This window comes from Dermacentor albipictus, chromosome 1, assembly GCF_038994185.2.
Source record: "Dermacentor albipictus isolate Rhodes 1998 colony chromosome 1, USDA_Dalb.pri_finalv2, whole genome shotgun sequence".
NCBI lineage: Eukaryota > Metazoa > Arthropoda > Arachnida > Ixodida > Ixodidae > Dermacentor > Dermacentor albipictus.
Window position 1 is genome coordinate 278,254,129 of NC_091821.1, and position 12,633 is coordinate 278,266,761.

Genomic DNA, 12,633 nt, shown 5'->3' on the forward strand with positions numbered 1-12,633 from the left:
ACGAAGACGTGTGTGCCGGTTTGATATAGCATCGCCATTTTGGCTCTGTGAGCTTACCTGTAAATAAATTGTAAATAGTATTCGGCTTCAGCTTCAAGTAACATTAATTTGGTGGAGGTGCTGGGTATGGTTTTAGTCTTGCCACGTGAACGATGTCACTTGCAGCTGATGATGACGCTGAGAGATCAGCGGTGGGGATGATTTCATACGTGACATCGGTCACTTGTCGTACCACACGGTAAGGACCAGTGTAGCGCGACAGCAGCTTTTCGGAAAGGCCCACACGGCGAACGGGTGACCAGAGAAGCACCAGAGAACCCGGAGAAAAGTGCACGTCATGATGGTGGCAATCATAGAGGTATCTCTGCTCCTGTGAGGCCTCGAGACGGTTGCGGGCGAGCTGGGGGCACGCGCGGTCGGCGTGTGCGATCGCGTCGCGGGCGTATTATGAGTGCTGCTCTTCGCCGTCGGCTCAAGAAAGTTCTGACGCCTGCCTCGAACTGAGTTGTACAAGTCGCCGATGGAGGGACTGTCGCTATTGTTGGCATGTGTTCTGCCCGACTTACCATTGCCGAGAGACACACCGTCGTTCTCTTCACCATCATAGAGCATTGCCCTCACGAACTCATTCTCGGTCTGGATTTTCGTGCCCATCATTCTGCCCTCTTTGACTGTTCGGCCGCGGCTCACTTCGCCTTGACTTGCCTCTTCTTGCCGACCCTGTGGACCCGCCTCCAAGCCATCTGAGCTGTATAGATTTTATTCGCCTACCACCTCACTCTGCGACACACGTCGACTTGTCCTCACCAGCTGCACCTGACGGCAATTACGTGGCCGCACCAATTCCGGCCGTTATGCTTACACATGGTGTTACCGTGCCGCACACTGTGCTGAAAATTACTGGCAACCGCACCTGCCTTCCTCTTGTCAATTTTGCGCCAACCGTGCAAGTTCTGCCTCAGGGCATCTCCTTGGCTATAATTCGCGCTTTGCAGGATGATGAGGTCGAGCCATTTACAGTGGAAGATCGTTACAGCTCAGCCCATACCGTGACGTCATCGCACGATACTGACGTCGACATTAAGAAGATGGTCTCCTCTGACCTTACGCCTGCTCAACCTGAAGCTCTTTGCTGCGTTCTTGAAGGCTATCGCGACATTTTTTACTTTGACAATAGACCCTTAGGTCAAATGTCCGTCGTGACCCATCGCATAAATACTGCCGATGCGAACCCTATTCACCGACGTCCATACCGTGTTTCTGCGTCGAAACGAGCTGTTATCCAACAGGAAGTCGCAAAGATGCTTGCAAAGGACCTTATCGAGCCTTCCTGTAGTCCCTGGGCATCTCCTGTCGTACTTGTCAAAAAGAAGGATGGAACATGGCGCTTTTGTGTAGATTAGCGCCACCTGAGCAAAATCACAAAAAAGGACGTGTACCCTTTGCCACGGATTGATGACGCTCTAGACTGCCTGTACGGTGTCACCTATTTTTCTATCGACTTATGGTCCGGCTACTGGCAGATATCCATCGATGACATGTACCGAGAGAAGACTGCATTTGTTACCCCTGACAGCTTTTATCAGTTCAAGGTGATGCCTTTCGGTCTCTGTAACGTGCCCGCCACCTTCGAACGAATGATGGACTCTTTGCTTCAGGGGTTCAAGTGGTCCACCTGTTTGTGCTATCTGGACGACGTCATCGTTTATTCGTCCACATTCGACACGCATCTAGACCGTCTTTCAGCGCTTCTTGACGTGTTCCGCCGCGCCGGTCTCCAGTTGAACTCGTCAAAATGTCATTTCGCTCGCCGCCAAATCGCCGTCCTTGGGCACCTCGTAGACACCAGAGGCGTGCGACCCGATCCGGACAAAATTTGCGCCGTTACGAATTTTCCTGTTCAAAGTCTACCAAGGACGTTCGTAGTTTCGTAGGGCTGTGCTCTTATTTCCGACGCTTTGTGAAGGATTCTGCGACCATCGCACGTCCCCTTACTGACCTCTTGAAGAAAGACGCCCCTTTTTCTTGGGGTCCTGACCATGCCGCATCTTTCTCGGAGCTGACTACTCTCCTTACTACGCCTCCAACTTTGGCCCACTTTGACCCATCTGCCTCAACGGAAGTTCGAACTGATGCCAGTCGTCACGGCATAGAAGCAGTGTTAGCACAGCGCCAGTGTGGACATGATCGCGTTATAGCCTATGCCAGCTGATTTCTATCACCCGCCGAGCGCAATTATTCAATCACAGAGCGCGAGTGCCTCGCTCTTGTGTGGGCTGTTGCGAAATTTCGTCCATACCTGTACGGACGCCCCTTCTGTGTCATCACTGATCACCACGCTCTCTGCTGGCTATCCTCGCTCAAGGACCTCACGGGACGACTCGCTCGCTGGGCGTTACGCCTGCAAGAATATACTTTCTCCGTGGTATATAAGACGAGACGCTTGCACCAGGATGCCGATTGTTTGTCCCGCTACCCCGTCGACAAACCGGCTGATGCAGACGCCATCGCTTGCGTTTTCTCTGTGTCCCAGTTGCTTCAAATCAGCAACAAGCAACGGCGCGATCCTTCATTATGCGCCCTCATCGACCCTCTGGAGTCAACTCCTGGCGATGCCTCTCTCCGGATGTTTCTCCTTAGGGAGGGGGCATTATACCGCCGTAATTTTGATCCACACGTCCTTGACCTTCTGCTCGTCATTGTATCGCACCTACGTTTGACTGTCCTCCAGCAACTTCACGATGCTCCCTTGGCTGTACACTTGGGCGTCTCACGCACATACGACCGTGTACGCCGTCGATTCCTTTGGCCGGGTCTCGCCCGCTCCGTGCGGCGCTACGTTGCCACTTGTGAGTCCTGTCAGCACCGGAAGAAGCCCTCCACACCTCCAGCTGGATGTCTCCAGCTGATCGACATCCCACCCGAACCCTTTTTCCGTGTTGGTCTAGACCTTCTTGGACCATTTCCTCTCTCGACTCCGGAAATAAATGGGTCGCCGTCGCTACCAATTATGCTACGCAGTACGCATTCACCAGAGCCCTCCCAACAAGTTGCGCTACTGACGTTGCTGACTTTCTGCTCTATGAAGTCATTTTAGTGCACGGTGCTCTGCGTCAATTACTCACTGACCGTGGCCGCATCTTTCTGTCGGCAGTCGTCGAGGACATCCTCCGCTCCTGCTCGACAAAGCACAAGTTCAGCACGTCCTACCACCCACAGACCAACGGCCTCACGGAGCGTCTCAACCGGACCATCACCGACATGCTTTCCAAGTACGTTGCGACCGACCACCACGACTGGGATCTTCACTTACCATATGGGACGTTCGCGAATAATTCATCGCGTCACGACACTGCCGGCTATTCACCATTCTATCTCCTATATGGCCGAGAACCCGTGTTGTCCTTGGATACTTTGCTGCCCTCGGCCACACATTCCGCCACTGAATACGCCTGCGACGCGATCGCACACGCCGACCACGTGCGCCCCCAGCTCGCCCGCTCCTGTCTCGAGGCCTCACAGGAGCATCAGAGATGCCTCTATGATTGCCACCATCGTGACGTGCACTTTTCTCCGGGTTCTCTGGTGCTTCTCTGGTCACCCGTTCACCGTGTGGGCCTTTCCGAAAAGCTGCTCTCGCGCTACACTGGTCCTTACCGTGTGGTACGACAAGTGACCGATGTCTTGTATGAAATCATCCCCACCGATCTCTCAGCGTCATCATCAGCTGCAAGTGACATCGTTCACGTGGCAAGACTAAGACCATACCACACACCTTTCACCGCGGATGTGTAGATTAAGCACCGGGACGGTGCTTCTACAGCCGGGGGTGATGCTACGGAACAGCCGCCACAGTGTGGCTGCACTGAGGAGGACGAAGACGACGTGTGTGCCGGTTTGGTATAGTGTCGCCATTTTGGCTCCGTGAGCTTACCTGTAAATAAATTGTAAATAGTATTCAGCTTCAGCTTCACGTAACAATATAAATGCTTAAAATACAAATAATATTTAGTGGGTTGAAAAATAGATGTCAAGCGGTTACTATACGTAACAATCAGTCCTCTTTTCAATCCACCACATCTGGTGTTCCCCAGGCACCATCGTGGGGCCCACATTCTTTATAATTTATAGTAGTGACATTTGCATTGACTTGAATTCAACTAGACTTTTCGCAGATGATTGTGTCATTTATCTGCCTATAGTTAATCCTCATGACCACACCTAACATGGCAAAATGACCTGGACACACTAAATAATTGGTGTGCTCAGTGGCAAATGGAAATTGATACAAGACCAAACCCCTGAGGTTTATCACAAGAAGTGATGTATTTTCTTATGCATATGCCATAGGTTCTGAGCCTATAGTGGCAGTCTTTTCTTTTAAATATTGTCACGTGGTAGTGACTGGGATGAACACAGTATCAGAACTGTAAATGGTGAAATTAAATATTTATTGGGTGAACTTGCGCCCTCAAAAGCAAGTTACACTTAAAGCGCAACGAAAGTGGCGATCGTCGAAAATCTGATCAGCACGTCAAGCGCGTTGGCTTTTATACACCAGTTGCCGAATGTTCCAGAGTAATCGCTGGGACCCGCATGTCTTCCACAATGTTCTACACCATTTGTGTCGCGCAATGAAATCAAGTACACAAGGTATGGTGACAACAGACTGTGGATAGAACCATCGATAACGTTCTAGAAACTTCTGATGCATGCGCTCCTGCACTCTGCAATAACATTTGTGAAACATGGCCACCCGATAAAGATAAACAGGTACACGTGTCACTATCTTGGAGTTAATTTAACTACAAACCTTTCAGGGAGCATGTGTATTGACAATATCGTTAGTATCGCCTGTCGAACTTTTGGATTCATTCATCATTCCTTGTCTCGCACTAACAAAGACACAAAACTTCTTGTATATGCTTCTATTATCTTCTCTAAAATGGAATATGCTTCATTTATATGGAGCCTTCATCAATTGTACTTCATCACTAAATTGGAAGTGTTGCAAAATAAAGCAGCTCGTTTTATTTCAGGACACTACTCCACATATGCAAGCATTTCAAGAATTAAACAGTGTCTCGATCTAGACATTAGAAAGCAGACGAAAGATAGCCCTGCTCACTTTCTTCCACAAAAGTATCACTTTAACAACTACACAAGAACAATAGTTAAACCTGTGCTACACATTTTTACATCTATTGACCATGATATTTTAAAGTTCAACCTCCATTTGCATGCACCAACCTCATGCGATTTTGTTTTTTAACTCTTGCTAATAATGAGTGGAACAGCCTTCCACGTGGTACTGGCTGTATTACAAACACTGAACAGTTTATACAAATGCTAAATAATGTCAGTTCAAATAAGTAAATATAAACATGTATAAACTGCCTTCATTAATGAATTTCAGGCTTTTGTAGTGTATATTATGGAGCACTGGCATGTCATTTGCATGTTTGCATTCTAATTATCGATAAGATTTCTTGTTTGTATTTTCTAAGCGCTTACATTGCATGTATATAATATGCTTGTTATATTTGCTGTCTTGTCACAGGGTGCAGGGTAGTCATTTCTAAGTTTCATGGAATTTCAAAAAATAGCCTGTTGCAGATAACATAATTCTAGTGCTTGAGCTGGATTATTCAGAGAGGTGGACATGACGTGCATGTGAAATTGAAATGTATATTCAACTGATTAACAAAAATCATCTAATCTTTTGATTAAGTACATTACGGCACACATTAAATTTACGAATTATAACCAGTAAGTTTGCAAAGCGTATCCACTTGGAATGAATTTCCAGAACGACGCCAGTTTGGCGCCAGAACGACGCCAGAACGACACCATCAAACTTGCCGTAAAAATGCATTGTTGTTCCACTTACTTGTTTAACAAAACACTCTTTTATGCATTGAAGCGGAGAAGTAACTGGAACGCTCATGTATTTCATTCCACACTTTGGGAAGTATCTCGTAACTGGTGCCATCCTGGAAATTAATTTCAAGTGGTTACGTCTTGCAAGCTCACTGGCTACAATTCATAAATTGCAGTATGTGTGTGAAGTAATGAAGAAATTCATTATTGTGTTTTTGTTAATTACTTCAATATATGTTTTGATTGCATATGCTAGTAATGTCCACCTCTTCAAATAATCCAGCTCAAGGAACAGAATTATGCTATCTGCCACAGGCGATTTTTTTTTTTAATTCCATAAAACTTAAATATAATCATCCTGTGTATATGCGTAAATTGTGCTTGAGTTCTTTTGCTTTCAATGTCCCATACCTGCCCTATGTAATGCCTATGTAGGCCTTTAGGTTAAATAAATGAAAAGTCACCTGTGTGTCCCTCTTGTCTTTTTAACTTAGATGTGCACAATAACTTTCGGGTTGAACGTGTTCAGCCATATTACTTTCTTGTTAGACATTACTGTATCCATTATTATTAACATATTTTTTATACCAAGGAGTCCAACGTTTTTCTAAGGAATTGTTCTGATTTTTGAAAAAATTTTGAAGCCTGACTCTCGTTGCAGCTTCAAGCTACCATCCGTGAACATAGGGATAATGGATATGCGGGTGGAATTTTTATGCACTACAACATCATCAAGGTCTGCTATGCTTTACTTTTTTCTTTCGTTTAAGTGCATTTTTCTGTTGATGCGGTGTTGTGAAATATCACTTCTAAGTATATGATGTGGAATACTATCACTTTTAGGTGATGGTGCAGCTAGAAAACACAATATATAGAAGAAATGTCTTTTGTGCAGTTTATACTTTCGAAGAGTACCTATATTGCCATGGCAACTAATGTTATAGTATGGGGTTCTTTAAACTTCACAAGGCGCCCTGCTGCGGAGGGGTCCAGTGGCCATGGGCTGCTGCACATTCAATCGTGGTGACCGCATTTCAGTGGAGGTTAAATGCAAAAAGTCCTCGAATTTAGGTGCATGTCTCCCACTGCAGTGTGCCTCGTAATCAGTGGTAACAGGCTGAATATTTTACCATTTTGATTATAATATAGTTCCAAACATTTTAAAGGTCAGGTTACTCTATTGAAGTTCATTAGAAAATAAACTACGCCATGTTCAGTGTGCAAATAAGCAGGTTGCACAAGATGCACCAATGTGTTGCGTGTCACATACATGAAGTGATGTGTAGTTGCATTATGTGAGCTTGTTTCTTTGCAATGTGGAGCACTTGTGGTGTTCTCTCGTTGTTATTGCTCGTAGTGCAGTGATGGCCACAGAATTCGTCATGCCTTGTTAGTGGTTTTTGGAGAACATTGGCACGTGTCAAAGAGAGGATCATAGTCACACATTTATAGCAAAGTGCTTGAGGGCCTTCAATATCATTCATTATACAGGTCACACCTTTGTAAAGACTGCGCACTGCAAAGCTCGCAGTAGAATGGGGTCCGAATTATTAATTTGTTACATAGGCCATTTCATTGTAGAGGTTTTCTTCCTAAAGGCGCTCGACTGTACCTCTTACAACAGAATACAACCTCCATCAGAAAAGTTCAATCAGTCAATCAATCAACTTTATAGTCAGACAGGATAAATATTTACCGAAATATTTGTACATATAATTAGCCTATATGGCTATGTCAGTACGATCTGTTGCACATGCTTATGTAAGCCAGGATAATGAGCAAATGTGTAATATATAGATTATTCATGTGTGTGCATAAATATCATAACAGCCTAACTTAAGCAACGTAACTGAAATATAGAAAATTTTTCCACTTCAATTGCCTACAGGACGTGGAGGTATTCTAGATCATCAGGAATGTGAGCTACAAAAAATGTTTTCTGGTCAGGGCCACAAATATTGGGCAAGAAACCAGACCTTGCTGGGCTTATGTTTGCAAATCTCTGGCATACGCTGTAAAGACACTGTATATAAGACCTCTAATATTGAGAACATCTCTACAATATCTCAATCAGCACAAGAAATCACTCGCCAACAGGCAGGAAACGAAACTTGCCGTCAAACAGCTGATGACAGTCTGAGCTGGTTTTGTGCGTCACCTGAACGACGGTCCCAGCATCTAACATCATACTCCCTACTACTGGTAGCATCTAAGGATGCAGCTGGATTACGAGACCATTGTCGTTCTCGCAAGGGGCACAGCTACCACTGGAGGGCCATCTTGCAATCACTGTATGCACACCTCTTTGCACTCATTAAAAATTGCCTATGGGCCTACAAATTAAAAATTACCTACAAATAAATACTCGGAAAAAGAAGTCCAATCCTCAGATGGGACAGCAAGTCTTCAAGGGTGCTGGGAGCCTTGAAATGTAGTGCAGTGCTTGTAGATAGGGTGACCGTGACCCATGTTTTGTTGCTGTGAAGAAGTAATTAAAAGTAAACAGTTTTACATGGAGTGATCCAAGGCTTCTTGGGTGCCCTAGAAATAGCATCAGCAGCACTGCACCCAACCAGCACTCTTTGGATGCTTGAGGCAGGCAGCCAGTCCCAGAAGAATGGCCACCTGCTTAAAAGGATTCTGTCGCAATATTTGAGAAAGTAAAACTAAACCAACACTCACCAAGACAAGCCAGAACATAGGAGTCAGCCTCATGTGTGGTGTCGAAATGCATTTTTTGTTCTGGTTGACACCGACCTTTGGTGTGTTATGTACCAGCTATTAAAGAAACGCCTCTTTTACATGTTACTTATAACTCACAGTGCACAACACCTTTGTCGCTACACATTGATTGCACAGTCATACATATTCCTTGCTGTTGAGCATGCAGAACTAAGATGCATTGTGTGCACAAGCGGCAGACATCCCCAATACCTAAAGCTTTATGTTGTGATCACACTGAGTTCTTTGTTTTTTTGTCTCTACCAGATTCAAAAAGTGCGCAACCGGAAACTCCTGGAACGCTACTGCCATCGGAGGAAAGAAGTTGCTGAGGAAAACCACAACCAGTCCAATGAGCGCATGCTCTTTCATGGCTCACCCTTCATCAATGCAATTGTTCAGAAGGGGTTTGATGAACGCCATGCCTACATTGGGGGCATGTTTGGAGCTGGTCAGTTCCTTTTCGCCATCTTTCTCACTCTGTGATTTTATTGCAATGGCAATTATATGGATACTTGAGACACATTTGGCCCATTGCTGCTCTGCTGTCCCGGGAATGCAAGTGCATGTGCCCAGTCTTGGAGGTTATGTTATCTACTTAGGGTAAGGGCAAGCTAAGCAAGCTGGTGCATTGTGTCACATGATCTGCTGAGTTTTGGAGGCAGTATAAGTGGTAAAGAGAGCGGCTGCACTCTGCTACTGCTGGTACTCTTCATCATGCCAGCTTTGTGTCCGCGACTGCTGGCAGCCATTTAGTGAAATCTCATGTGGCTCTTTTGGCACATGACAGTGCACATGCTTACTGAAATTTATATTGTCCATAAAACTATGACCATTACTATATTATTATACCATTTATCGCTATTAATACTTTGCACCTTGTGAAGAACTGAAACTTTTTGTTTTACAAGAAAGTCGGCCACATTTTATTCGCTGCACGTTATTACCTCATTTGCAAGTTGATAAGCTTCTCAGTAATTTAATTTTCCGTTTACCTAAGTGCAGTTAATAGCACTTTTGTGCACTTTCCAGTACCACAATGTGGTTTGGTGTGTTGAGTGTGTCAGCAAATGGAGTGCCATGTTGCCCCTGCATAGCAAAAGCCTGATAATAAATGGGATGAAACTGACAAAAATCACTTGGTACAGTAAACCCCGATATTACGAAATTCTCGATATAACACTATATTTAACTTATTATAACTTCTTGTCTATATAAGACCATGCATTTCGAACCTCAACCCTAGCAAAAATTCTAATACGAAAACTAAAAGCCTATGAGGTTATTGACACTAATACAATCTATTATGTCTGTTAGTGTATTAGTCTAATAGATATATTGGTGTATTGGTCTATTAGTCTTATAGGTCTGTTGGTATATTAGCCTAATAGGTCTATCGGCATATTAGTCTAATAGGCCTATTATTGTCTTAGTCTAATAGGTCTGTTGGTCTGAAAGGTAAGGTTGTAATGCACCAGATAAACAACGAAAAACAGGCCTAATTGCTAGAAGCATTTATTAGCACATCATGTATTTTTACAGATTTCTCTTTCGAGATCTTCACCACGTCAGCAATCTTGATTGCCAGAGCTTTTACTCCACCACTTCGACCAGAGAGCGTCCTTTCGAGGAAGAGGTTAAAAAAAACCTGGGCAGAAACATACACACACAGAAACATGTGAAAGCAGGGGTGCTAGTTCTACCATTAAATGTATAAGCTGGCAACATTTGCTTCTAAATTGGAATAAAATGTCCCCACAATTTCCGAACTAATTTTAGGACAAAGTGTGATATGCTTAGCTCGACATGTTTATCATAATGTAAAATGACATCACCTGACATGACAGAAGAATTAAACAGCACATAAAATGAACATAAGATGTTCTGTGTGTTACATCGAAACGGTAGGACAGAACAACTCTAGACAAATCTTGCACAGCATTGTCGGAAACAGGCATGTCATTGCCGCTATGCGCACAACAATCGGCCCAGTGACGCTTTACTGAAGTACATCCACCGTTGGGATAAAAAGAAAGAAACAACTTTATGCTATATATTATAAAAGCATAAATAAGTAGAATAATTACCTCCAAATGGTAGAATCGGTGCCGGGGAAAACACATCACATTGATGCACGCTGATAGATCCACAAAGCCATGAAGCACAGGGCTAAAAACAGTTGCCTTCTGTTGTCTTGAAGTCGCACAACATCCATATGTGAAACTATCCAAATATACTACTGCACGAATAAGATTGCACAGGCGCCAACAACTCGGGTTCCTTAAAAACATATCGTTCATTCACTAAAAATCACGCATGCCTCGCCTTGACAGATCTACAGTACACTGCAACATGGCAGCTGCCAATGCACACGTTCTGTGTGCAACTATGGTTGGCTACGGTTGCAGTTTTGCGATCTTCCCGCCCGCCGTGGTCCCTTCTCTGCGATACTGCTCCTTGGTGTCAATAAATATTACGGCCTTTTATATGCAGTATTAAGTTACCAATTTAGGTTACAAGTTTAACAATACTTTGTGCACATCTCTACAGAAAATACGGGACTAAGGAAACTTCAGTGGCAAACAAATATGGTTGCTGCGATTGCACCATCGTTCGTAAACTCACCGGGCACCGCGACTCTGCCTTGCAGATTACGGCTGGTTGTTCGTTGTGTTTTTTCTTTTTTCTTTTTTTCGTGGCGAAGTATTTGCTGTGCTGTAAACACTAGCTGTTTCCTCAAGACTCATCGCGACAAGGCTGAACGGAGGCCTAGTTATGAGACGTCGCCAGTGAAGCAAAAGTGGCAAGACCTTATCGGCGCGCGTCGAATGGGGGCCAGTTTCATTAGCTTAGTGCGATGAAACTAATACAAACGTGCGAATGCAGTGTGCTGCACGTTTTGTACAGCAGAATTCTTAATGATTCAGCGAATAATTAGACACCTCTCTGCAAACGGTCCCCACTACAGTCTAAGTTTTCATAAATGTCCACCCTCGCATTTAACAAGCAGCAAACAATGGAAACAGAATTCAACTATGCACGCTGCATGACAGACCAGCAACAATCTGTATAAAGTCAATAGGACGTATTAGTCTAATAAAGAAACTGGCAGACATGCAACACAGTTTAAGAATAATACGTCTAGTACATATGGCCTATTGGTCTTATAGGTCAGTCAGTACAACTAATAGAAATTTCTATTCATCTAATACAAAACTTATACAACTAATACAAAACTGTATCAGACTAATACAGACTTCTATTAGAACTTTTGCTAGGGAATATACTCTACTTTCGTTAATTTGGCCCTGACAGGACTGACGAAATTGATTGAGTTATCCAGTGGGTCAACTTAAACAACTCCAAAACACTGCTGATTCATTTGGCAGAATTTGCCCAATTTCAACATGCCCTCTAATCAAACTCGTGCTCACTTTCTGTGCGTCCAATGTAGAAAACTAACAGAGAAATAACATCAAAGCTCCTAAACAAAAGTAGAAATCAGACACACACCTTTTTTTTTTTAAGCAAGATAAATAGGCAAAGGTAAAGCCACGCTTACGTTTGGGGATGTCGCCTACACATGCACAGAAAGTTCAGCATGGCTCGTATGCGTTTAAATGTGGAACGATCTTGATGAACAGCTCCTCTTTGTTATCGCACGCTTAGGCTGCCCCGCGTGAATGCGCTTTGCTACACAGCTACGGCGTGGTACAATCAACTGTCAGTGAAGCAGATTTAGCGTATTTTGTACTCGATTCTAACACGCCCTCAATAGTAACGTGCACCAGTTTGCCGCGCACCTCATTCTTTCATACAGAAATACAACTTTCTCTCATTTGGCAAAGCAAAGACTCCCAATACGCTAAAGTTGCGATAAATAGAAAAAGTAGCAGTTTCGCACGAAGAACAAAGCATTGATTGCGATGGCAAATTAGTAGAAAGCTATGCGAAAAGTAAGGATAGTAGTTTTATCCGCCATATAAACTTTGAAACATTGGCTTACTAAGTTAACAAGCATGGCTTCACAGG

At 44.1% G+C, this 12,633-nt stretch overlaps 1 protein-coding gene across 3 annotated transcripts in view; it reads left to right on the forward strand.

The window, feature by feature from the left end:
• The window catches only part of Tnks (tankyrase), a 370,913-nt gene that overhangs the window by 290,313 nt on the left and 67,967 nt on the right, over positions 1-12,633 (forward strand). For all 3 annotated transcript variants that reach the window (XM_065454426.1, XM_065454424.1, XM_065454425.1), the window contains 2 exons: positions 6,542-6,616; positions 8,869-9,052. In XM_065454426.1, coding sequence (XP_065310498.1) covers positions 6,542-6,616; positions 8,869-9,052 — 259 coding nt within the window. The remainder of the gene's footprint in view (positions 1-6,541; positions 6,617-8,868; positions 9,053-12,633) is intronic.